We start from the raw sequence: 26,550 nt of genomic DNA, 5'->3' as shown, positions 1-26,550 counted from the left end.
CTCCTCTTCAGCCCATTTTGAAAGGCTTACATACATCTGCTTTCCACTCTTTTTAATTTTTTTTTAAAAAACCCAAGTAGTTTTTGATTTGTATGCCCAGCTTGGAAGAGACCGTCTACTCTGGCCACAGACAATGAGCGATGCGTTTACTTCATGGACAAATACAACTGAAGGTGTGACGGTGAGTGTGCAGAGGCCGGGCCTCGGTGGGAATGGCTTCCTTTGTGTGTGGGGGGGAAGGCATGCTCTCTCTCCTTCTCCCCCCCCCCCCCGTCCCCTTCCCCTATTGCTTCTTTTCTTTTTTTGGAACTTGGGAGATGAGAGATCCCTATTAGCAAGTTTGGGCAGCATGTGGTGTTTTTTCCCCCCCCAACTCCTGTGTGCACGTGCTTGTCTGAATGCATGCTCCTGTAGGTTGGAGGTCTTATTACCTAGACACGTGTTGGTCTCCTCACCCTCCCCACTGTGACAGATGCAGGGAAATGCTTTCATTCAAACAAAATCGCAGCTCCTCTGAGCGTGCACCGAGTGTTGTTTTTTTCCTTTCCTCTCTGCGGCTCGTCTCTAGTTGGACTTCGTTCTTGGCCATCCTGGAGGAGGTTGAAGGGAGTTGAAAACTTCTGGAAGGTGCTAGATCGCCTGGCCTTGTATAACATTTGGGTTTCAGGGGAGCACTGGAAAATAATGGTATCTGTGATCCAGTACCTCCGGGCAGGCCAGATTGGAGACGTTTTCAATTGCCTAAATATAAAAGACCCTGAGGGGGTTCAGCTCTGTGGACCCAGAGTTAGCTTAAGTACCAATAGATGAGAATATTTGTAGCTCAGGGCTGAACTGTGGGGTCCTTGGTGCTCTCTGAGCATGGAGCGATGTCCTCCGAGCACGGATGAGGTTACCTATTAGGGTCATGAAATGTCTGCAAGGAAACAACCAAGTTCAGGGAACAACAAGGACCCCACAATCCTCCTCTTCCTCCACTACTCTGCAAATCCCATTCTCTTCTAGCATTGATGACGTTACCTAGTTGGGTCATGAAATGTCTACAAGAAAACAGCCAGGCTCAGAGAGCACCAAGGACCCCAATAGTGGGCTTAAGTCAGGATTCTGGATTCAGAAGATTGGAGCGCAAGAAGGGGGGATGCAGGGCTTAGAGTCAGCTGTCTGAGTGCCAGGCTGAAGAAGCTTGCTCAGCTGTTTAGGAGAGGACAGACCCATTCCCCCACCCACCCACAAATGCCCAAATTGTACAGCAGAAGTTTTCCCCTTCTCCGTGGGGAAAACCTGAATGGTCAGAGAACTTGCTTTGCACAGTGAAAATCTTGGCCCCCACCTCTGACAATCTTCCCCATTTCAAAAAGGATCATGGTTAGGGGCTGGTTTCACCCTGCCCTGCCAAAATAAAGGACGCGTCAGAATGTCTCGGGATCCCAAATGCTTAGCCAACATGGCAGCTGACGAGTAGCCAGGCCAGAGAACCTAACCTGGTTACAAGGCAGCTGCCTACGGACTCCGCTGTCAGCTGTTTCCCCTCCCACGGAGAGGGTTATCATTTTTCCAACACAGAAAAACTCTCTTATATCTTGGCAACCGCCATTCTTAACTCATCCAGTGGGGAGGAACAGAATTTTGTCTCTCCGGTCTTGTGATAACTTTTAATAGACTTCACCGAGGGTTTACAGGTGGTCCTCAACTTAACGACCGCAACTGAGCCCAAAATTTATGTGAAAGGAGACGCGTGTGTTCAGTGAGTTTCGCCCCGTTTTACGACTTTTCTCGCCACAGTTGTTAAGTGAATCACTGCAGTTCTTAAATGGGTTGTTAAGTGATCCTGGCTTCCCCGTGGACTTGGCTTGTCAGAAGGTCGCAAAAGGGGATCACATGACATCCGGAACACTGCAATCATAAACATGAGTCAGTTGGCAAGCATTGGAGTTTCGATCACGTGACCCTGGGGTTGCTGCAACAGTCATAAGTGTTGAAAAATGGACGCAAGTCGCTTTTTTCAGTGCCGTTGTAAAACTTGGAACAATCACTAAATGAACTTGTAAGTCAAGGAGAGGGGTCTTCAAACTTGGCCCTCAGCATCGCTGGCTGAGGAATTCTGGGAGTTGAAGTTCACAAGTCATAAAAGGGCCAAGTTTGAAGACAAGTCTTAGGTAGTTCAATATTCCTGCACCTGCTGAGGACTAGTTGATTGCCAAGCTTGAACAGAAGATTCTCACATGGGGGAATACTTTACCATAGCCTTTGATGGCTAGGTATTTGACTTGGCTTCTGCTGGGGACTTTGGAAACCTGGCTAGCAGAATCAAGAGTTTGGGCATTGGAGCCTGGGAAGGGTGGGATCAAAGTATTTCGATTTCCAATATTTCCGGATTAGAAAAGGCTCTTCCCTTTGGATTTTGTCTGATGAACCCAAAATTAAGGAGGGAAATAATGCTTGTTTGGGTGGAGATGGAACAAAGGATGACTCTGTTCCAAACATCATATAACCTAAAACAGTGTTTTAGCAATTTGAAGGTGTTTGAACTCACACATTTTCCATTTTAGGCATGACATGACATTTAGGGATGATATAGCGGTGTTCCAGTATTTGAGGAGCAGTCACACACACACACACACAGAGAGAGAGAGAGAGAGAGAGAGAGAGAGAGAGAGAGAGAGAGAGAGAGAGTCAACCTATTCTCCAAAACAACTGAGCGCAGAACAAGAAGCAATAGATCAGGGGTGTCAAACTGCCGGCCCGCAGGCCAATTGCATCATACCGAAAACGCACCCACCCCATTGCCAGCAATGGCAAAAAAAGTCGCGACACCTGATGTTGCGAGTTTGACCCCCCTGCAATAGATGGAAACAAGGAGAGAAGCAACCTAGAACTAAGGAGAAATTTCCTGACAGTGAGAACAATTAACCAGTGGAACGACTTGCCTCTAGAAGTTGTGGGTGCTCCACCCCTGGAGGCTTTTTAAGAACAGATTGGACAATCATTTGTCTGAAATGGTATAGGGTTGAGCAGGGAGTGTTGGATTGGAGACCTCCAAGGTCCCTTCCAATTCTTTTATTGTATATTCTATTTGATCTGGGCTATTAGTGGTTCTTACCATCCCTTCAACAAAGTTTAATTTGAGCAAGAATGAAAAATGGGACTTCACGCTTGGAGGTTTTCTGGCCCCTTTGGGGCATCCTGAGACTGGTGACCATGATTTCATGTTTCATTAAACATCTGCAATCCAAGCTTATTTTGTTGTCGGAATCTAGCCATTGTAGGTCGAAACTCAATGCTTACTCCATTCAGGAGACAGAGGAGGAGGACAGAGGAATGCCTCTAGCAATCTTCAGAGAGGGCATCACAGCACTATCATTCCTGTGTCTTTTGTCCCAAACATTTGAGTAATTTAAGTTTGACTGCTACTGTGCTTGGATGTTTGATTTTGTGTTTACAATTGAAGCAACTTGATTGGTTTCTCCGACATTGCTTGAGAAACATATATCTCCCTTAAAATTCTCCAATTTTTTAGTTACTGAAGTTTTTTTTTCTGTACAGGTAGTCCCTGACTTACGACGCCTCATTTAGTGACCATTCAAAGTTACAAGAGCACTGAAAGAAGTGACTTATGACTGTTTTTCATACTTACAAGCACCGCAGCATCCCCGTGGTCATGTGATCAAAATTCAGACTGACATTCGATTCAGCTTGGCCACTGATTCATATTTATGACGGTCGCGGTGTCCCGGGGTTCACGTGATCCCCTTTTGCGACCTTCTGACGAGCAAAGTCAATGGGAAAGCTGGATTCACTTAATTGTGTTACTAACTTAAGAATTGTACTGACTCGCTGTGGAAAGAAAGATCGTGAAACGGGGCAAAATTCACTCAACAAATGTCTTGCTTAGCAACAGAAATGTTGGGCTCAATTGTGGTCGTAAGTCGAGGACTCCTATATGTTGCAGAACCTTACAAATCTTTTGCAAGCCTTCCAGCTGCTTCAAAAGGCAATCCGCTTCTGACAAACCTTATGATTTTTGCAAAGAGAAGTAAAACAAACAAACCATGGATTTATTTCTCCTCTTTTTCTTGTCCCCCATTCCCCACCATCCCCTTCACCTCCCCATTTCTCCCAGACGGTGCCGGGCGAAGTGAGCCCCCAGGACGGTTATGTGTTACTTCTGGTGCTTCTTTCTATCTTTATCGGGGGCACCTTGGTGCTGCTGCTCGGCATCCTGATCGTCTGCCGGCGCTGCTGCAAAACAGACCGAAGGCACGCCAGGTATGAACGTTCCCTCTCAGGAACGTTTCATTGTCCCTCTCAGCTCAGGAGCCATTCAAGTGCAGCACAGTTTACCCACAAACACAGCCCTGTGAAGTGGGTTGGGTTAAGAGAGAGAAATTGGCCTGAAGTCACCCAACCAACCTCTATGCCTAGGGGAGGATTAGAACTCAGCTCTTCTGGTTTCTAAGCCCAGCACCGTCATCCATTACACAAAACTGGCTCTCATGATAAATTAACTCTATCACCCTGCCAACAAAAGTGCGAATAGTCAAGGCTATGGTCTTCCCAGTTGCAATGTATGGCAGTGAAAGTTGGACCATAAGAAAGGCTGAGCGCCAAAGAATTGAGGCCTTTGAACTGTGGTGCTGGAGAAGACTCCTGCGAGTCCCTTGGACTGCAAGGCGATCAAACCGGTCAGTCCTAGAGGAGATCAATCCTGACTGCTCTTTAGAAGGCCAGATCCTGAAGGTGAAACTCAAATACTTTGGCCACCTAATGAGAAGGAAGGACTCACTGGAGAAGAGCCTAATGCTGGGAAAGATTGAGGGCAAGAGAAGAAAGGGACGACAGAGAATGAGGTGGCTGGATGGAGTCACTGAAGCAGTAGGCGCGAGCTTAAATGGACTCCAGAAGATGGTAGAGGACAGGAAGGCCTGGAGGAATGTTGTCCATAGGGTCGCGATGGGTCGGACACGACTTCGCAGCTAACAACAACAACAACAACAACATTCTCTTAGTTCTCCAAGGAAACCCATAATTAAGGGCTTCCCAGGATGGACTAGTGGAGAAGGTCTGGCATAAGAGTAGGGAGACTTGGGTTCTCAGCCACAGAAGCTCATTGGCTGAATGCGGGCCAGTCCCTCCCTTTCATCCCAAGAGCCAATCAGTGGGGAAGGGGTGGCACTAGGAAGGAGGAGACCAGGGTTTGACTCCCCCACTCAGCCACAGCAGTTCATTGGCTGACTTTAGGTCAGTCCCCTCCCTCTCTGCTCAAGAGCCAATCAGGTCTAGTGGGGAAGGGGCTGGACGAGGAGGGGAGAGACCCAGGTTCTAGCCCAGGGGTCTTCAAACGTGGCCCTTTTATGACTTGTGGACTTCAACTCCCAGAATTCCTCAGCCAGCCCCTCCCACTCAGGTTGAAGGGGAAAAAATGAAAGGGGTAGTGCTAAATACAGATAGTCCTTGATTTATCACTTTTCAGTTCCTGAAAAAGTTACTCACAACCTGGATTTGAAGCTCTGACAGCCACAGTCACATGACCACACTTTGAGTGCTTAGCAACCGGCCCTCATTCATACCTGTCTGCAGCATCTCATGGTCACATGACTGCAATTTATCAAATTTTTGCCAGAAACCAGTGTTTACTTCTAGTTACTGGGGGGAAAAAACACTCCATAATAAACAATGGATTCACTTAATGACCATGGTGTTTGCTACAGGTAGTCCTCAACTTAGAACAATCCACTTGGTGACCGTTCCAAGTTACAACAGCACTGGCAAAGTGACTTATGACCGCGATCAAAATTCAGACGCTTGGCAACTGATTCATGTTTGTGACCGTTGCAGCGTCCCTGGATCATGTGATCCCCTTTTGCAACCTTCTGACATGCAAAGCCATTGGGGAAACCAGATTCATTTAACAACCATGTTACTGGCTTGACAAATACAGGGATTCAGTTAACAACTGTGGCACGAAAGGTCGTAAAATGGGGCAAAACTTACTTAACAAGTGTCTCACTTAGCAAAATAAATTTGGGGCTCAGTTGCGGTCGTAAGCCGAGGACAGCCTGTATTTCGATGCTTCTCTTGAGCTGTTCAAAGAGGGACGGATTTGTGCATGCGTTTCTAATATCTACATATATCAACTTTTTTCCTATTTCCAGAGCCAGCGATGACCCAGAAAAAACAAACACAACCTATCTGGATGACTCACAGCCGGCACAAGGTGAGGGCATTAAAACCAACCCTCTTTGTTCAAGTGCAGGAATCTGATTTAAATCACTCTTGGCCAAAGAGTAAGAAAAGGAAGTTAGGAAGTTTGAGACTAATGTTCTCTTTTGTGTCCTACAGAGTGCCAGCAAGCCACAACATCAGTTCAAATTCTATCAGAGGCATTCCTTATTGTTAAACTGATGAATCTGGGAATTAAAACAGTTTTTCGGGGATATACAGATAGTCCTCGAATTACAACCGCAATGGAGTCTGCCCCTCACAATCATAAGTTGTGATGGTCATAAAATCAGTCGGTTGTGCGATGGGCCTGATTTTATGACCTTTTTTTTTGCAGCAGCAGCAGTCCTAAAGAGGGTAACATCATTGTTAAATGAACCCATGATTCGCTATGGACGCGGTTTTGCCCAAAACTGGGAGTAAATGTTGATTTTTCAGTAAAAGCATTGTAAAAGGTGATCTCATGACCAGGGGACACTGCAAAGAGCCAAAAAAAAAATGCAGCCTGGTTGCCAAGCAACTGAAGTTTAGTCATGTGACTAGAAGAAGCCCCCCCACCAATCTTGGGAACTTTGAATTGTCATACAAATAGGCCAGTTGTACCTTCAAATGGTTGCTAAGCAACCAGGCATAAGTGGAATAACTTGCCTACAGAAGTGGTGAATGCTCCAACACTGGAAGTTTTTAAGAAGAGACTGGACACCCATTTGTCTGAAATGGTATAGGCAGGGGTAGGCAACCTTGGCTCTTTTATGACTTGTGGACTTCAACTCCCAGAATTCCTGAGCCAGCATGGCTCAGCTTGGAAACCTCTCCCTTCCCCCTCAGCATAGCTGACTCAGGTATTCTGGGAGTTGAAGTCCACGAGTCATAAAAGAGCCAAGGTTGCCTACCTCTGGTATAGGGTTTCCTGCCTGAGCAGGAGGTTGGACTAGATGACCTCCAAGGTCCCTTCCAACTTTATTATTATTATTAACTTGAGAACTACCTGTATAAAGGCCGCCCTCGGCCTTACTAACCCTTCATTTAGTGACAGTTCAAAGCAACAGCAGCACTGGAAAAAGGGACTCGTGACCGTGTTTCACACTTACAACTGGCATCCTTGTGGTCATGTGATCAAAATTCAGATGCTTGACAACTGACTCGTATTTATGACAGTTGCATTGTCCCCAGGGGGGGGGGAGTGTCATGTAATCCCCTTTTGGGACCTTCTGACAAGCGAAGTCAGTGGGGGAATCCAGATTCACTTAACAACCCACGTTACTAATTTAACTGCAGTGAGTCACTGTGGCAAGAAAGGTCATAAAATGGGGCAAAATTCACTTCACAATTGTCCCACTTAGCAGTGGGAATTTTGGGCTCAATTGGGGTTGTAAGAAAAAGATGACCTGTATTTCATCCCTCCACTCTCTTTTCCTTCGCCCCCCCCCTTAGACATCACCATTAAAGTGGATGACCCCGAGTGCATGTCCAGCTCCAGCTACCGAGATGCGGAGAGTGAACGGTTCCTGTCTTCTGGGAGTGCCACGGGGCGGCGGGTATCTTTTAATGAAGCTGCCCTTTTTGAGCAGAGCAAGAAAACGCAGGAGAAAGGAAGGAGGTGAGTTTTGAGGTTTGATCAGGAACTGGTAGGCTGGGCTGGGAATTGGAGGTTCCACATCTGGAAGGCAGGAGAGGGAGCTGAATATTAGAATAAAAGAATTAGAGGTCTTCTAGTCCAGAGGTTCCCAACCTTTTGGGCACCAGGGACAGGTTCCGTAGAGAGAGGTTTTTCCGCAGACCGGAGGGTGCGTGGTTTTGTGTGATGCCTGCATCTTGCGGATGGGGTTTTGCTTGTTTGTGTGGACCAGTTGCTGGCATGCCATGGCCCAATACTAGTCCACAGGCCAGGGGTTGGGGACCCCTGTTCTATTCCAACCCCCTGCTCAGGCAAGAAACCCTATACCATTTCAGACAAATGGTTGTCCAGTCTTTTCTTAAAAACTTCCAGTGTTGGAGCATTCACCGCTTCTGGAGGCAGGTTGTTCCACTGGTTAATTGTTCCAACTGTCAGGAAGTTTCTCCTTAGTTCCAGGTTGATTCTCTCTTTGGTTAGTTTCCATCCACTGCTTCTTGTCCTGCCTTCAGGTGCTTTGGAGAATAGCTTGACTCCCTCTTCTTTGGGGAAGCCCCTGAGATACTGGAAGACTGCTATCACGTCTCCCCTTGTCCTTCTCTTCATTAAACTAGACATTCCCAATTCCGGCAACCGTTATTTATATATTTTAGCTTCCAGCCCCCTAATCATGCTTGTTGCTCTTCTCTGCCCTCTTTCTAGAGTTTCAACATTTTTTTTGCATTGTGGTGACCAAAACTGGACGCAGTATTCCAAGTGTGATTTTACCAAAAAAATTACAAGCAGTACTAGCACTTCTCATTATCTTGATACTATGTGATGCAACGTAGGACGGTTGTGGTCTTTCACTGAGGAAGTAGGCTGGGGAGAGGTATTCAGCTCTCTTTTTGCTTAGTCTGAAAAAGTCTCCCCTTTTGAGAAATAGCATTGTTATTAGTAGTAGTACTGTATAGTGGTAAGTAGTAATAATAGCAACAATAGGTTTATATCCCAGTTCTTCTTCAAAACTTCCAGATAATGTCCTTTCCCCTTATTCTCACAAGAACAAAGGGCCCTGTAAGGTTGAGCTGGGAGAACTAGGTGAGGGTTTCTATGGCTCAGGGCAGACTAGAACCCGGGTCTCCCTGATCTACATCTGATTGGCTGTTGAACTGAGAGGGAGAGATGGGGCTAAAGTCAGCCAAAGAGCTTCTGTGTCTAAGGAGCGACTAGAACTAGAATCTCCCCACGCCTGGTCCAGCACCTTCTCAATTTCAGCTGATTGGCTCTTGGAGTGAGCGGGAGGGACTGGCCCCAAATCTGCCAATGAGCTTCTGTGTCGAAAGAGGGACCGGGACTGTAGTTGCAACCCACTGAAAAAGTGAGATGACCATGTTTCACACTTAACAACCGTTGCAACATTCCCCAGGGTCACATGATCAAAACACAGGGGCTTGGCCACTGGTGTGTATTTATGACAGTTGCCCTGTCCCGAGGTCACGTGATCACCATGTGTAACCTTCCTGGATGGCTTCCGACAAGCAAAGTCAACGGGGAAAGCCAGATTCGCTTAACGACCACTTGACTGACTTTAACAACTTCAGCAATTCGCTTAGCAAACTGTGGCAACAAAGGTGGTAAATCGGGGCAAAACTCGCTTAACTGTCTTAGCAGTGGAAATTTGAGGCTCAGTTGTGGTCGTAAGTCGAGGACTCCCTGTACACTTCCTTTTCTCTAGAAGTAAAATGTGGGATGTGTTAAGATGACTTTGTGCTTCCTGCTTCATTGTGGCTTTTTCTGCTTTTCCTGGTAGGTACACTCTGACTGAGGGTGATTTCCACCATTTGAAGAATGCCCGCCTCAGCCATCTGCCCCTGCCACCCTCGGCTGCCCTCAAAATCATCACCATCCACGAGTGCGAATCCAACGAGAACAGCATGATGATGACTCCACGCCTCCCACCGGTCAAGCCGAGCCTTGCCATCTTCCAAGTGAGTCCCTTATTCCTCCAGGGCAGGGGTAGGCAACCTTGGCTCTTTTATGACTCGTGGACTTCAACTCCCAGAATTCCTGAGCCAGCATGGCTCAGCTTGGAAACCTCTCCCTTTCCCCTCAGCATGGCTGGCTCAGGAATTCTGGGAGTTGAAGTCCACAAATCATAAAAGAGCCAAGGTTGCCTACCCCTGCTTCAGGGTATGGGGGTGGAACCGAATCGGGCTGGGGGGAATCAATAGGAGAAAGTCCCTCCAAGGGTGTTCTAGATCAGACATGTCAAACACAAGGCCCAGGGGCCAGATGCGGCCCGCGAAGTGGTTTCATGTGGCCCGCGAATCCATCCTGGAAACAGGGAGGGAATGGCCCCCACTGCCTTGGCCCTGGCCCAGAGACCCTCCTTCTGCCAGAGACCCCCAGATCTGTCCCACTCCTGCCCAGGCCCCCATAGGCACCCTTGATGCGAACGAGGTAGAGCTGACCACGCCCACCCAGTAGACCATATGCACTTTAGCCACGCCCACCCAGTAGGCCACGCCCACCCTGGCCACACCCACCCGGCCCCCTGAGGGCAACCGCAATGCTGAAGCGGCCCTCAATGAAATTGAGTTTGACATCCCTGTTCTAGATCATTCTATTCCAGTGTTTCTCAGTCTTGGTCTCTGGAAGAGGTGTGGACTTCAGCTCCCAGAATCCTCCAGCCAGGAGATTCTGGGAGTTGAAGTCCACCCATCTTCCAGGGACCAAGGCTGAGAAAACATTGTTCTATTCCGGTGTTTTAAAAAAATATATAAATTCGTTTTCCAAATTTGAATAAATCAACAAATGAGTTTGTCTTCACACAACCAACATAACTTGGTTAGTGGATTAGTCTGTTTTCTGGGGTTACACAATGAAACATACCAAAGGGCCTCAATTTGCAGACTTAAGTGAAGCCACAGTAAAGGTAGCCAAGGTTAACACTAATCAAAATAAGTGGGTTGCACCAACCGAGCTGTTTGGTCTTTCATTAACTCGACTAAACATACCATTTGTACTTCCAAAATTCAGAATTTGACAGCTCCATTTTCAATTAGTTATTTAATTTATGTAAAACATTTTGTAGACACCTTTAAGTGCCAAAGCTTTCCAAGGCATCTTACAGAAAGGAGTAATAATGTCAACAGTTTCCTTCCCCACCCCCACCCTCAACCTTTTGGGCACCAGGGACTGGTTCTGTGGACAGAGATTTTTCCACAGACCGGAGGGTGCATGGTTTTGTGTGCCGCCTGCATCTCATGGATGGGGCTTTGCTTGTTTGTGTTCTGTACCAGCCTGCTACCGGCCCTGCAGAAAAGGCAGGGACAACCCCTTTTACAAGAAGGCAAGAGGCTGGAACTAAGCCTACCAAATTTATGGATACAAAAGCAAACAAGACACGAAGCATGAAACAGGAGCTATTCAAGCGGTTGCCTTCAGCAAACCAGCCCTCCCACGCATTCCCCTTTTATACAGTTCAGGGCGTGGCTTCTCTCTGCCTCCTTCCGAGGTGCCCCATTGCCTTCTTCTGTTTACTCCTGATTGACTGCCTCCTGCGTCGGGCGTCCTTGAACAGGGCCAGCTGTGGGTCATCTTCATCCATGCTGTCAGGCTCACACAGCTGGGTCTCCGTCGTGACCAGGTGGGAGGGGCCTGGCTGAGGGCTCTCATCAGCAAGCTCTCCAACCCCCTCAGCAAGCTCTTCAACACCCCCCTCCTCCTCTGAGTCGTCCGACCCAACTGCCGAACCCACAGGCTGACCCTGAATCACAACAGTTTGTGCGGACCGGTTGCTGGCATGCCATGGCCCGGTACTGATCCACGGACTGGGGGTTGGGGACCCCTGGCCCAGAGAGCTGCATGCTATATTGATAAATTAGACCGATTGGTAGATATGTAGATAGGCAGGCAGAGAGGCGCTAGATAGGCAGAGAGATAAAGAGATAATGGTAGGTAGGCAGATAGAGAGATGATGCAGATAATAATAGAGTGATAGAGAGAGTGAGAAAGATAATTATACACACATAGATATATACAAACGTATATAGATAATGATCGACCATTGATAATGATAGATGTTCTCCAAAGGTGCTTTTTCCCGAAAGGCAACTGGGTTTTCTTGGTTGTTTTTTTCCTTGAAAAAGTTTCACTTCTCATCCAAGAAGCTTTTTCAGTTCTAATGAAGCTTCTTGGATGAGAAACAAAATGTTTTCAAAGAAAAAAATGAACAGTTGCCTTTTGGAATAACCATAACTGTAACCTAGAATTGAGAATCTCCATAGACATCAGTAATGATAGTATCAGTAGAGACAATAGATTATAGATAGATAGATAGATAGATAGATGATAGATAGATAGATAGATAGATAGATAGATAGATAGATAGATAGATAGATAGATAGATAAACACAGATAGATGGTAGATAGATGATAGATAGATGATAGATGATAGATGATAGATGATAGACAGATAGATAGATAGATAGATAGATAGATAGATAGATAGATAGATAGATAGATAGATAGATAGATAGATAGATAGATAGATAGATAGATAAACACAGATAGATGGTAGATAGATGATAGATAGATGATAGATGATAGATGATAGATGATAGATGATAGACAGATAGATAGATAGATAGATAGATAGATAGATAGATAAACACAGATAGATGGTAGATAGATGATAGATAGATGATAGATGATAGATGATAGACAGATAGATAGATAGATAGATAGATAGATAGATAGATAGATAGATAGATAATGGATAGATAATAGATAAACACAGATAGATGGTAGACAGAAAATAGATATATAATAGATAATAGATAAATGATAGATAATAGATAGATAAATGATAGATGATAGATAAATGATAGATGATAGATGATAATGATCAATAGAAAGATAGATAATGATAGATGATAAAATGATCAACAGTGATAACAGAGTGAAACGATAAATAATGATCAATAGAGAGATAATGATATGATAAAGAGAGAGAAACAATGATGGATGAGAAATGAGAGAGAATTGGATGAGAGATGGATCAATCTTTAATTTGTATATAAGTAAATAAATTTAGACAGGAGGATTCTCTCTCTCTCTCTCTGAACCATCTATTTTTCTATCTGGTGCCCTTCAGTTGTGGCGGCATCCCAAGTCCCCACGGTCTCCAGTCAGCTAGGTAGGACACGTTGACTGGCTATTACTGATATTATAATTCTGATAGATCGGGGGTTAGGTCGGGTTAGGAAAGCTGTTACAAAATAGTTAATGGAATATCTAAATTTCCCATAAAAGTTTGAATCCCATTTTTCATGTCGTCTGAAACCTTTCACAGCAGCCAACCGTGAATATTGGAAATGTATTCAAATTGAGACAGAACACCTAAAATTCTCATTTCAGCAGTTACTGATGTCTCTTAAAGGGAAGAAATCTACTTTCTGAGTTTCATAGAAACCCGTAGATTAGAATCTTACAAACCAGGGGAAGTGGGCTGCAATATGTCCTTTAGATATCAATAATAATAATAATAATAATAATAATAATAATAATAATAATAATAATAATAATAATAATAAATAAAAATTTATATCCTGCCCATCTCACTACCCAAAGTCACTCTATAGTAAATTATTATAGGTAGATATTTTTTGATTCTGTAGGAAACTTCTCTAGATCTTCTGCATATCTTAGTTCTTGGAAAGAAGATGGCCATATATGTACAGGTAGTTCTCGACTTATGACTACAATGAAGCGCAAAATTTTTTGTTGCTAAGTGAAACAATACTACTACTACTACTACTACTACTACTACTACTACTAATAATAATAATAATAATAATAATAATAATAAACTTGGAAGGTACTTTGGAGATCATCAACCCCCTGCTCAGGCAGGAAACCCTATACCATTTCAGGCAAATGGCTGTCCAGTCTCTTCTCAAAGACTTCCAGTGTTGGAGCATTCACACCTTCTGGAGGCAGGTTGTTTTACTGGTTAATTTTCTAACAGTCAGGAAATTTCCCCTTAGTTCCAGGTTGATTCTCTCTTTGGTTAGTTTCCATCCGTTGCTTCTTGTCCTGCCTTCAGGTGCTTTGCAGAATAGCTTGACTCCCTCTTCTTTGGGGCAGCCCCTGAGATATTGGAAGACTGCTATCATGTCTCCCCTCGTCCTTCTCTTCATTAAACTACACATACCCGATTCCACCAATCGTTATTCATATGTTTTAGCCTCCAGACCCCTGATCATCTTTGTTGCTCTTCTCTGCCCTCTTTCTAGCATCTCAACATCTTTTTTACATCGTGGTTAACAAAATTGGATGCCGTATTCCAAGTGCGGCCTTCCCAAGGCATTGTAAATGAATTTTGCCCCATTTTATGATCTTTTTTGTCACAGTTATTATTATTATTATTATTTTAATTTGTATACCGCCCTTCTCCCGAAGGACTCAGGGCGGTGAACAGGGCAATACATAATAAAAACAAGATACAAAAATTAAAAATTATTAAAAAGTAATTAAACAACAATGCCCGTAATAAATTAATACAGATTAAAAGTTAAAACCAATTTATAAAATCCAACCCCATCCCATCAGGCCAGGCCAGCTTGTTCAAAAAGATGGGTTTTAAGATTGCGCCGGAAGGAGCGGAGATCAGGCGCCATCCGGAGCTGACTTTGCTTGTGGAAAGGTCTCAAAAGGGCGACCGTCATCAATAGGAGTCAGTTGCCAAGCATTCGAATTTTAATCAAATGACCACGGGGACGCTGCAACGGTTGTCAGTGTGAAAAAAAAGCCATAAGTCCCTTTTTTCAGTGCTGTTGTAACTTTGAACGGTCACTAAATGAAATGTTGTAAGTGGAGGACTGCTTGTATATGTAATGGCGGCCACTAGGAGCTTTATGTAAGAAAATAATTAATATAAGTTTATTGTGTTTCCAACAGAGAGTTAAGATAGCAGACACTTTGCCCAGCAAACGGCCAAAAAGCCGGGTTACTGGGTTGTACTTGTCTTCTGCTTCCTCATCCTCCTCTTTCTCCTTCTCAACAGCCAACTGGAAGCCCCCTGCCCAAGACAGCGTTGACTGGCCATGGGGGTCTGTGTTCGAGTTCAACACTACCAGGGGACACTTTTAACTCCAGTGTTGAAGCTGCTTCCTCTGTTTCCTCCGACTCGGGCGAGGGAGTTGCGGTAGGTGAACCCATTAGAGTGCAAAAAGCGGGCTGTATAAATTGTGCATACAGGTAGTCCTTGACTTATAACGATTCATTTAGTGACCCATGAAGTTACAACAGCACTGAAAAAAAAGTGACATGACCGTTTTGCACACTCAACGACTGTTTTAGTGTCCCCATGGTCACATGATCAAAATTTAGACCTTTGGCAACTGGCATGTATTTAGGACGGTTGCTGTGTCCCAGGGTCATGCGATCACTTTTTTGCGACCTTCTAACAAGCAAAATCAGTGGGAAGTGAGATTCACTTAACAACCGTGTTAATAACTGAACAACTGCAGTGATTCACTGTCAAGGATGAAACTTTGGCAGCTATGTGCCTCTGCGTTTCAACCTGCCTTTAGATTGGGGGGAAGTTGTTACTTTCCAAGTGGGTTAGATGGAGAAAGGAAACTTCTTCGATTCAGCCGAAAGCCACGAGAGCCTGAAGCCTTGTCAAGGACACCAGAACAGGTGTGGATTTGAAGCAGACGGTTCCCATAACAAAGTGAACTTGTTGATCTGGAGTACATAAGACGTTGGGGACTTGGCTGGGAAAATGATTGTTTTAGTCTAGGAATTGGGGTTGGAACCTCAGAGTTAGTTTTGCTTCGACATAACCGTGAAGGGTATTCAATAAACAGTAAGCTTTTCAGAAACGGAATGAACGGAATGGAGTTTTATTTGGATTCTTGAGCTGGATGTTGACATTCGCTGAGCAACCAGGGCAAGAAATGTTCGTAAAATTGGGTGCAACTCTCTTAACAACTGCCTTGGTTAGCGACAGAAATGTTGGTTCTAACTGTGGTCGTACGCTGAGGACTGCCGTTATTGGCATGTGCACGGCACTGGGCCACGATTAACCCTTTCCTGTTCTCCATTCACACAGTCTGGCAGTGCAGCCAAGGCCACTAAAGGAGCCACCACAGCTCCTCCACAGGACCCCACCTCAGCACCTGCCCAGGGCACCGTCCTTCATTTCCTGACCCGCCTGCGCCGTCACGCTAGCCTGGAAGGAGCGAGCCCCTATTTCAGGATCAAGAAGTGGAAACTGGAAACCAGCCAGCGGGCCTCCAGTCTGGATACAAGAGGTGGGTGTCTCTGCTGGGTTTGTGGGGAGGCGGTTGCTGGCCTTCCCTAAGTCTGCAAGTCAGAGTCCTAAGATCTAATGCCGTGTTTCTCAACCTTGGTCACTTGAAGATGTGTGGACTTCAACTTTGCTGACTGGGGAATTCTGGGAGTTGAAGTCCACACATCTTCAAGTGGCCAAGGTTGAGAAACATTGATCTAAAACAGGGGTCCCCAATCCTCAGACCATGGACAGGCAATCCGTGGCCCGTTAGGAACCAGGCCGCGGAAGCGAGCTAAGTCCCATCTTCGCAACATGCAGGATCCAGGCAATGTGCGAAACCACACACACTCCAGTCCATGGAAAAACCACCTTCCACGAAACCGGTTCCTGGCATCCAAAAATTTGGGGACCCACTGACTTAGACATTCCTCCTGGATGATCTGTCCTTACTGGTCCTTCAAGTCTTCTAGGAAGGACTCCATCCATCTTGCTGCTGCAAGAGAGACTTCTTCGGAGCACCAGGTCCAACCTCATCTTTCCAACTATGAACCAGCATGGCAAGACTTCAAAGTAGAGAAAGAATTTCCTAAAAAGCAGAGAAAGATCCTGCCTCTTCTCAGTCGTGTGATATTGTGTGATATTTCCCATTATATCCCCACACAATAATAATAATAATAATAATAATAATAATAATAATAATAATAATAATAATAATAATAATAATAATAATAGCAACAATAACAACAACAATAGGAGAGAAGCAACCTGGAACTAAGGAGAAACTTCCTGACAGTTAGAACAATTAACCAGTGGAACAACCTGCCTCCAGAGGTGGTGAATGCTCCAACACTGGAGGTTTTTAAGAAGAGACTGGACAGCCATTTGCCTGAAATGGTATAAGGTTTCCTGCCTGAGCAGGGGGTTGGACTAGATGACCTCCAAGGTCCCTTCCAACTTATTATTATTATTATTATTAATATAATAATAACAGCAACAATAACAATATCATCATCATCATCATCATCCAAAATTTTGGAACCCAAAATTTTTGTTGCTGAGCAAGACAATTGTTAAGAGGGTTTGCCCCATTTTATCACTTTTCTTGCCCCACTTGTGAAGAGGATCACTCTAGTTGTTAAGTTAGTAACACAGCTTTTAAGGGAATCCGACTTCCCCATTGACTTTGCTTGTCAGAAGGTCACAATAGGAGATCACATGACCCCGGGAGCCGTCATAAGTACGAGCCAGTTGCCAAGCATCCGAATTTTGATCATGAGACCGTGGGGTGATGCAACGGTCGTCAGTGTGAAAAATGCTCATAAGTCACTTTTTTCATTACTGTTGTAATTTCTAGTGGTCACTAAACAAACACTTGTAAGTTGAGGACTACCTTTAATGCTCTCCAAAAGATTGCTGGTCCCTAAACTGAAATGTGGAACAGGAGCATCTTGCACTGCAAGGACAAATTGACTCACTGAATTCAGTGCTTGAATTGAAGGAATAAACACTTGGGGGAGGGGTGTCCCTGGTTGCTCTTTGAGCTGCGTTGTTTTCTTGCAGACATTTCATGACCCAACTAGGTAACATCGTCAGTGCTAGAAGAGAATGGGTTTTGCAGAGTGGAGAAGGAGGAGGAGAACTGTGGGGTCCCTGGTTGCTCTCTGAGCTTGGTTGTTTTCTTGCAGACATTTCATGACCCAACTAGTTAATATCATCAGTACTAGAAGGGAGTGGGGTTTGCTCTTACTAGCGCTGATGATATCCCAAAGGTGCTTTTTGTTCGCCACACAAATGGACTTTCTTGTTTTTCTTGGACGTCATTTCACTTCTCATCCAAGAAGCTTCTTCAGCTCTGATTCAGCACTGATGGATGTTACCTAGTTGGTCATGCAACATCTGCATAAATCCAACCACGCACAGAGAGCACCAAGGACCTCCTCATTTCAACCTCAAAAGGCAACTATTCTCCTTTTATCAATAAAAACTCCATGGCTGTGTATAGGGATTTTCATAGGTAGGGGACAGATTTTCCCACCTCTTTTCCCCCCCCCTCCCAAAAAAAATGCCAAGACAAGTTTCAGAAATCAGCACTCCTACGTACACTTCAGCGCCCGTCTCTTCATTCAGGGTCCCCCAAACGCCACCAGTTCCAGCGGCAGCGAGCCGCAAGTGAAAGCATGGACCAGGATCGCGATCCTCACCAGACAGACATTATCCAGTATATCGCCCGGACGGACGACGTGGTTTTCCGGCCCGTGGCTGGACCATTCCTGCCTGCTCCGGCCAGTCCAACATTATCTCTCGGCAGGTATTTTTCAGTAGATAAGTGGGAAGGGGGTGGGGGTGGGGTGGAGTGGATGGAGACCCCAGAGAATTAAGAGCAGGATTGAGAAGCCTTTGGCAGCTCTGGAGTGGGAAAAACAAAATCAGAACAGACGTAACCACAACTGGGGGATAGAATTTCTGTGGCTAAGTGAGCTGTATAAATGTAACAATAAATAAAATAAAATAAAGCAACTGTTGTTTAAATGCAGCTGTGCCCAGTTTTGCGGCCATTTTTGCACGGTTGCTAAGTGAATCACTGCCGCTGTTAAGCGAATCACCCGGTCGTTAAGCGAATCTGGCCTTCCTCATTGAGTTGGCTTGTCAGAAACTGGCTGGGAAGGTTGCAAACGGGCGATCACGTAACCCCAGGACACCGCAACCGTTGTAAATACATTGACCGCGTGGCAAGATGGAGGGCCGGTGAATTTGATAAATTAAATAAATAAATGCCGGCTACCGAGCGCCCGATCACATGCGGGGGTGGTGGTGGTGCCGTAACGGTTATAAGTGCAAGGACTGGTTGTAAGTCACTTTTTCCCCAGTGCCGTTGTAACTTGGAACGGTCGCTAAACGAATGGTCGTAAGTCGAGGACCGCCTGCACCTCCTCTTGGAGAAGGTGATACTCTTGTGGAATTCAGCCTTGGGAATTTTCAAATTAAAGAATAAAAGCTGAAGGGCAGGTCGGGGTCCTTGGCTACCTGCCTTGGCTTGTTGGGGGTGGGGTTGAGAGGGGCCATTACAAAATGGCTGCCTACCAGCTCCAGTCAGGGAGTTTTTAATTGCTGATAGCAGGAATTTTTCCTTCACCGTCCATGTTGATTTTGCTGAGGTCCTTTTTTTTTAAACATCAAACCATATTTCGGCCCTCATTGTCCTAAATAATAGATGGGCTTAAATGGGAGGAAGCTATTTTAAACCAGACTCTCTTCAGCAGCCGTTCTTTCAAATCTTCACCAAATGACTTTTGTTTCCCATCACTGTTGCCTAATTTTTCTTTTTCCTTTTTTTTTTAATAACTGAAAATGCCGGGATCAAATCGGTTACATACCGCAGAGGTTCTTTCCCTCAGCTGTGGTGCTACACCTGGGGAGCTGTGATTTCAATGTCCAGATGGTTTTATTGGATAAGAACCTGAATAATGCTTTGCCTCTTCCTTGCTAATGTAGTCTTTAAAAAACAACAACACCTTGTAATTTAAAAATAGATTTGGAGGCAATTATCTGCTTCCCACCCTGCTTTCTTGGTTCAAAAGGGAGGCCGAATCAGTCTGTCTCTGGAAGACAGTTGGTCCTCCAGAAGAACATGAAAATGGGAGAAGAGACTGACAGGATCAGGCTATCTGCTATGGTCTTTCCGATCACCCAATGTGGTGCACCGAAGGCTTTCCAGAAGCTCATGATGTATCTTTGCAGCTACCACAGGAAGTACAAGTAGTCCTCCAGGGATAGAATCAAGGTCATGTGAAGTGTTAATACCACTTTACAAGGCCTTGATAAGGCCACGCTTGGAATACGGCATCCAGTTTTGGTCACCACGACGTAAAAAAGATGTTGAGACTCTGGAAAGAGTGCAGAGAAGATCAACAAAGATGATCAGGGGACTGGAGGCTAAAACACGTAGGGAACGGTTGCTGGAATTGGGTATGTGTAGTTTAATGAAGAGAAGGATGAGGGGGGACAGGATAGCAGTCTTCCAATATCTCAGGGGCTGCCCCAAAGAAGAGGGAGTCAAGCTATTCTCCAAAGCGCCTGAAGGCAGGACAAGAAGCAACGGATGGAAACTAATCAAGGAGAGACGCAACCTAGAACTAAGGAGAAACTTCCTGACAGTTAGAACAATTAACCAGTGGAACAGCGGTGAATGCTACAACACTGGAAGTTTTTAAGAAGAGACTGGACTGCCATTTGTCTGAAATGGTATAGGTTTCCTGCCTGAGCAGGGGGTTGGGCTAGATGACCTCCAAGGTCCCTTCCATCTTTATTATTATTATTGTTGTTGTTGTTATTTACAACCATTCCTTCAGTGACCGTTCAGAGTTACAAGGGGACTGAAAAAACCGACTTATAGCCAGTCCTTGCACCTGCAACTGACATTGCGTCCCCCACAGTCATGTGTGATCAAAATTCGGGCATTTGACAACTAAAGTTACCAAGGTTGCATCATCCCGGGCGTCTCCTGATGGCCATTCGTGACCTTCCCAGCTGTCTTCCAGCATGCAAAGTCAAATGAGGGAAGCCAGATTTGCTTAATGACCGTGTGATTCACTTAACAACTGAAGCTATTTGCTTCTTTACTCCCTCTTTTACCACTTGGGTGCCAAGGAAGATTTGATTAACAACAGTGGCCAAAAATGGCATAAAATCGGGCATGGCTCACTTAACCACCACTTCTCATCCCAACTGTGGACTAGAAGACCTTCGAGGTCCCTTCCAGCTCTATTCTGATTGATTGATCCAATTCCCTTGGATCAGCATCTAACTATTTGCCACGCCTGAGGGGTGAGGAGGATTGAGGGGGTGGGCGGGGCTTCGCTAGCACTGCTGCAACCACCATCTTGCCTTTGGATCTCACTGGTCCTGGCGGCCTCGCCTTGAAGAGCAGGCACAGGCCTCAACCTGAAAAAGACGCACAAACACTGAGAACTGATGTAGACATAGATTCCTAGGAGCAGAAATCCACTAAGATTTGGTTGTCCTGAAGGTGCTTTTTTCAGGAGGCAACTGGACTTTCTTGTTTTTCTTTGAAGACGTTTCGCTTCTCGTCTAAGAAGCTTCTTCAGCTCTGACTGGATGGTGGGGAAGGATTTATGTTCCTTGCAGACAGCTGGCCATTTGCCTTCTTTTAGACCGTTGTTGAGCTTACTGATAGGACCCATTTGCACCACTCAGGTGACTTTTGGGGACACAGATAAACCTCCAAGTGGCGTCAAGGACCCTCTAAAAGAAGGCAAATGGCCAGCTGTCTGCAAGGAGTATAAATCTTTCCATTTCCTCCACTATCCAGTCAGAGCTGAAGAAGCTTCTTGGATGAGAAGCAAAACGTCTTCAAAGAGAAAAAAGAAAGTCCAGTTGCCTCCTGAAAAAAGCACCTTCGGGACAACCATGATCTGGATGACTGAGAATTTCCATAGACTAGATTTGGTTGTTTCATAGATTGTTTCATGGATGAATCTTCTGGGATTGGAATAATTTTCAAGTAATTCTTAGGAAGAAGCAATGTGTGGTCATTGACTTAGAGCAGGGGTGTCAAACTCGCCACGTCATGTGACGTGTCATGACGTATTGCGACTTTTCCCCCATTGCCGGAGCTGGGGTGGATGCGGTTTTGGTATGACGTATCTGGCCTGCGGGCCGGCAGTTTGACACTCCTGACTGAAAGGATGCGCCAAGAATCACTTTGCCTTCTCTTGTTCAATGTTTCTCGAAATTGACCACTTTAAGACTGGTGGACTTCAACTCCCAGAATTCCCCAGCCAGCAATGCTGGTTGGGGAATTCTGGGAGTTGGAAGTCCACTCATCTTAAAGAAACGCTGTGTCAGAACTGCCCTCATACGCTCGAGCTTCGCATTCACTATCTGCCAGCCTGCCGTGAATTATGGGGGGAGGGAGCTGGACAAGAGGGGAGAAGGCAAACAACTAATCATAACTTCCTGAGATACCACCTCAAGGTCAAAGCCCTGGAAATGGAATGCAGTGGCTCACCAACTAGCCCGCCATTGAAGAGATTGTTCCCAAAACAATTGATTCAAATGCAATTGGACAAAGAGGGACCAGTAAAGAGGAGGAACTGGATGGGAGAAAGTTAACCAGGGAACTTTGGCAGGAGGACTTACTGTGTTCCACTTAGCTTTTAGTAAAATATACCTTTCAACATGAAAGGAGTCATAGGTGTTCCTTGCCTGAAGGACCATCTTGGGGCAGGTCTGACACACCTGTCCTGATTCCGTGTTTGTTGTGATTCAGTGTCAGCCTGTGCTCCCAGCAGCTGAGTCCGATGAATCTGAGGAAGAGGAGGAGGAGGAGGGGTTTGGAGAGCCTTTGGTGTCAGCCTGGCCTTTCCAGTCATGTTCCTCATGAGGCTCAGCTGTGTGAGTACGAGGTGTCGGACTCAGAAGAGTCACAGCTGAATCTGTTTAGAGACACTAGAAGCAGAAGGGAATCCAGCAGAGCAGAGAAAATCAATGAGGCAACTCAGTGAGAGGAGGAGAAGGCAGTGAGAAGCCATGCCTTGGGACTGGATGCTGAAGGCAACCGTTTGGAGACATTCTAAGGGAATCCTGGTCTGTTCTTGATACTTCTGTTTAACTCTTGTTTGTTGACTCTTGTCTGATATTTTGATTCATTTATTGAAGGAAATATTCTGTTGCTTTTTTGTTTGAACTGTAAATAAATTTGGGTTGGGTTTTTCCAGCCTATTGACTGTAAAAAGGAAAAAGGGGTTGTCGCTGACACACAAACAGGGCCGGTTGTAGGCTGGAACAGAACAGTCTTCTGTGTGCAAAGAAAGAAGGACCGTGTCGTTGTTAAAGGCAAAGTGTATTTTTTTTTGTTTCTGCTGTAGGTTAGAGTCTTCCGAACCACCCAGCCCCACCCTACCTGAGCCATCGGAACAGCAGCCCACCCCCCTTTATCATGACATCTGGAGCCTACGGGCATCGCTGGAAAAGTGTGTTTCCTCAGAGAAGGGCAATGACCAGGACTCGGCGCCTAGCGATGGTGGGGACAGCGTTTCTTCGAGTGGTGGGCTACCAAGTTTCTCCTCCTCCTTGGCCGATGAGGCTGAAGCTGGAGAGGACAGGTCCTTGGCGAAACCCAAGCAGGATAGCATTGAGTTGGAAGTCGGGACCCGTAAACTCTTGCAGATGGATAGCGGCTACGCCTCCATTGAGGCCCCCAGCGGACGAGTAGGAGAAGACCAGACGGCCTCAGAGAAACGTTTCTGCTTCACCAGCGCTGGACGCAAGGCCACCATCTTTGAGAGCTTTGAGGGACAAAAGCCAGAAGAAGAGGAGGAGGAGGAGGAAGAGGAGGAAGCAGCTGGCGCCATTGGAGGTCTCCTCCCTTCCAGTCCATTGCTCTGGGCACCGTACGGGCAGATGTTCCCCACACGAGAATCCTTCTCTCGCCGGGACTACAGCATCGACGAAAAAACAGATGCCCTTTTCAATGCCTTTGTCCGCCACGACCCCCAATTCGACGAATCTCCCCTGCGGGCCAAACACCGCTCCCGGACCCATTTGAGGAAGCAGTGGCAGCGTACCAAGCAGTACAGCGACCCCGGCGTTCGCTACCCTACAGCCCTGGAGAGGCACCGGACCCCCTTGCGTCGGGGCGACAGCGTTAACTACCCCCTGGAAGGGCGCTACCACAGCACCCTGCCTCGCATTGTCAGCTCCGGGGATGAGGAAGTGGCCTCCCCCGCCGCAGAAACAGGGGACAAGATCCAGGTGATTGAGGAAGAACCACCGGAGGAGGCCAAAACGGGATCCGACCTGTACAGCAGGGACTGCCTCGAAGGCGGTCAGTGCCCAAGGCTGGGCACGGAACTTCTGGACAAGATCGCGGGGGGGCTGGAGGACATGTTTTTCACCCACTTGAAAAAACCACGAGAGAGTCTAGAGTGTGTGGTGGTGGTGGCCGCCCGGGCTTCCCCTGAGCACAGCCCCGAGTAGTGGCAAGGGGATGCACCCGGATGACCCTTTCTCTGTCTCGCCCCAGGGCTGGGGGATGTCATGCAGGGCCTGCCAGCCAGCTGGCAGGCAGGGCGCTCCAGGGGCCCGAGGGCGTGGAGCGAGGTCGAGGAACGCCCTCCTGCTCTGACAGCCTTCTGCTGTGTAGCAGGCAGCCCCACCTGGAGGTCCCCTTGAGGGTTGAGAAGGTCCAGGACTGAAGAGGTGGCCAGCGAAGATCCCTGTCTCGCTGGCCAGAAGACGGAGCCCCCCCCCGAGGACCTGGGGAACCTTTGGCTGGATCCATCCATGCCTTTCCAGCAGGGGCCCAGAAGGTGGTGGTGGTGGGGGGAGCACATCTCAGATTCATCTGAAGAGCGCAGGGCGTCCACCGGAGCCGAATGGGCCTTCTCTTCCTTCTGGTTAGATCCAGGGGCAGGGACGGGGGAGAGCCCACCGAATCTCTCCCCCATTTTGAAGCAGGTTTTGCCAAAGTCGGCGTATCTCTTGCACAGCCAGGAAGTTTTATGTTTTCAGGGGCTCGTTCTCGAGGATAAATAATAATAATTAATAATAATAATAATAAGAGAAAACAGCCCCCAAATCTACCGGAGGCCTGACATACCTCACACTCTTAAGAGCTGGTTGTAGCAGATAATTTCAGCGCCTTCCACTGTTCTTGCACAGCTCTCTCTCTCTCTCCCCCTCTCTCTTACTCTCTCTCTGGTTTTTTACAAGCAATAACCTGTCCTCCTCCCCCCCCTCCCGTCAGCAAAGCCATCTTTGCTCAAGGGTCTTTGCGGAGGGAGGGGTCAGCTGGGCCTTCCAGGTGGGGCAGAATCCCCTCTCTCAGCCCACGGACGGACAGACAGATGTTTCTCCACCGAGGTCTTTTTGTGTGGTGTGATGCGTGGAAGAGTTTACATTTTCTCCGAGTGGTGGAATCTGCCTATTCCTGGGTGGGTGGGGGACGTGTGTGGGGGCTGGTAGGGGACCCCGAAACAAAGCACGCTGCTTGAAGGATGAATAGCACAATTCTCTCTCTCCTTCTCTTTCTCTCTTCCCCTCTTTCCATTCCCTCCCACCCACCTAGACCTTTTTACCAGTTTTGAAGGCTCCTGTTTCACACTTTTCCAGCTGTTCCTTGGGGGATTCCACCCCCCACTCCCCCCGTGGTTCCATATATATATATTTTTCATATTCCCCCTTTCCATGGTTCACTCTGCATTTTCCAATCATCCTGTTTTGGTCCAGGGCTATCGCTTGCTTTGGGGGTTTTCTTGCTGCTTTGATGCAAAAAAGGACCGGATCGCATTTTGGGGCGATGGATCAGTTTGGTTGAAAAAGACACAGAGGGCTCTGCGTGACCCCTTTTTTTGGGGTGGTGAAGAATATTATTGTTGCTCGGGGGAGGAGAGTTACTAGCATATGCCACGTTCTTTATTATTCCCTATTCTACAAGTTCCCCTTCTGCATCTATATGCAAAAAAGGTGTTGCTTTCGATTATTATTATTTATTTCTGTGTGTGTGTGGTGTGTGTGTGTGTGTGTGTGTGTGTGTTTTCCAAGGGCAGGTATTCCTTTTGTGGCATCCTTTAATTGGGCTGGGGAGCCTTTCCTGTGTTATTTATTTATTTATTCATTGGCCTGTCTTTTTAATTTAATCCTTCTGGAGAGTGGCAGAGTAGAGAGGGGAGAAAAAATCGGGGGGGGGGAGAAGGTTCATCTCTCCCATTTCCTTTTGACCCCCCCCTCCTTCCAAGCATCCTTCCTCCCCCCTTCCAAGCATCCGTAAAAAAGAAAATCCACTTTAAATCTTTAAATTTTTATTCCCACCCACCCACCCACCCACCTACACACCTTTAATACTACTCCTTTCTCTCTCTTTAGGCTTCAGATATTTGCAAAGTGTTTTTTTTTTTAAATCACATGTCAGGTTAAAAAGAGAACGGACGCGTTCCGTTTCTCCGCTTTTGAATCATGCGGGTCCAAAGCTGTTTTTTGGTGTGTGTGTGTGTGTGTGTGTGTGTGTGTAATTGATTTTGTAGATGAGTGCCACAGTTGAGGGGAAAGTGAGGGGCTGAGCATGAGACACGTGGGTGTGTTGGCACACACACACACACACAGGCACGTGCCACACTGATGTCTTTCTGAATCTGCCTCAGCTGTTACCCTCCTTTGCCGGGGGCTTGGCTGCAGTAAGCACAAACCCTCTTGCCCCCCCCCTCAACTCAACTCAACTCAACTGCCCTGTGGTGGCACGCGCAACATGCGAACCACAACACTCTTTCGAAAATGAACTTTATTAAAAAAAAAAAAACACGTGCCAAGAACAGGTCTCGGAGCACAAATCGCATTTGTCTAGCAGGGCACCTTGGCCGAGACCTTAAGACTGAGTTCAGCCAAGGAAAGACGGTGCCCGTCGTCTCATTTC

The 26,550-nt window shown here is 46.4% G+C and overlaps 2 protein-coding genes across 2 annotated transcripts in view; one reads left to right on the top strand and one right to left on the bottom strand.

Annotated features, from left to right (window-relative positions):
• Positions 1-133: 133 nt before the first annotated feature.
• CBARP (CACN subunit beta associated regulatory protein) lies at positions 134-24,119 on the top strand (the record flags this gene model as incomplete). Its single annotated transcript, XM_081321044.1, has 9 exons — positions 134-181; positions 4,121-4,266; positions 6,153-6,214; positions 7,654-7,819; positions 9,627-9,804; positions 14,886-15,026; positions 15,939-16,140; positions 18,249-18,429; positions 23,009-24,119. 9 exons carry the CDS (start codon positions 134-136, stop codon positions 24,117-24,119), a joined length of 2,235 nt encoding a protein of 744 aa, XP_081177170.1.
• The window catches only part of STK11 (serine/threonine kinase 11), a 126,572-nt gene continuing 101,905 nt past the window's right edge, over positions 1,884-26,550 (bottom strand). Inside the window, exon 10 of the mRNA XM_081321195.1 lies at positions 1,884-1,893. The gene's annotated coding sequence lies outside the window, so the exon portion shown is untranslated. The remainder of the gene's footprint in view (positions 1,894-26,550) is intronic.

This window comes from Vipera berus (assembly GCF_964194415.1).
Source record: "Vipera berus genome assembly, chromosome: 1".
Lineage (NCBI taxonomy): Eukaryota > Metazoa > Chordata > Lepidosauria > Squamata > Viperidae > Vipera > Vipera berus.
Note: the sequence above shows the minus strand (reverse complement) of the source record. Positions and strands in the feature narration are given on the sequence as shown.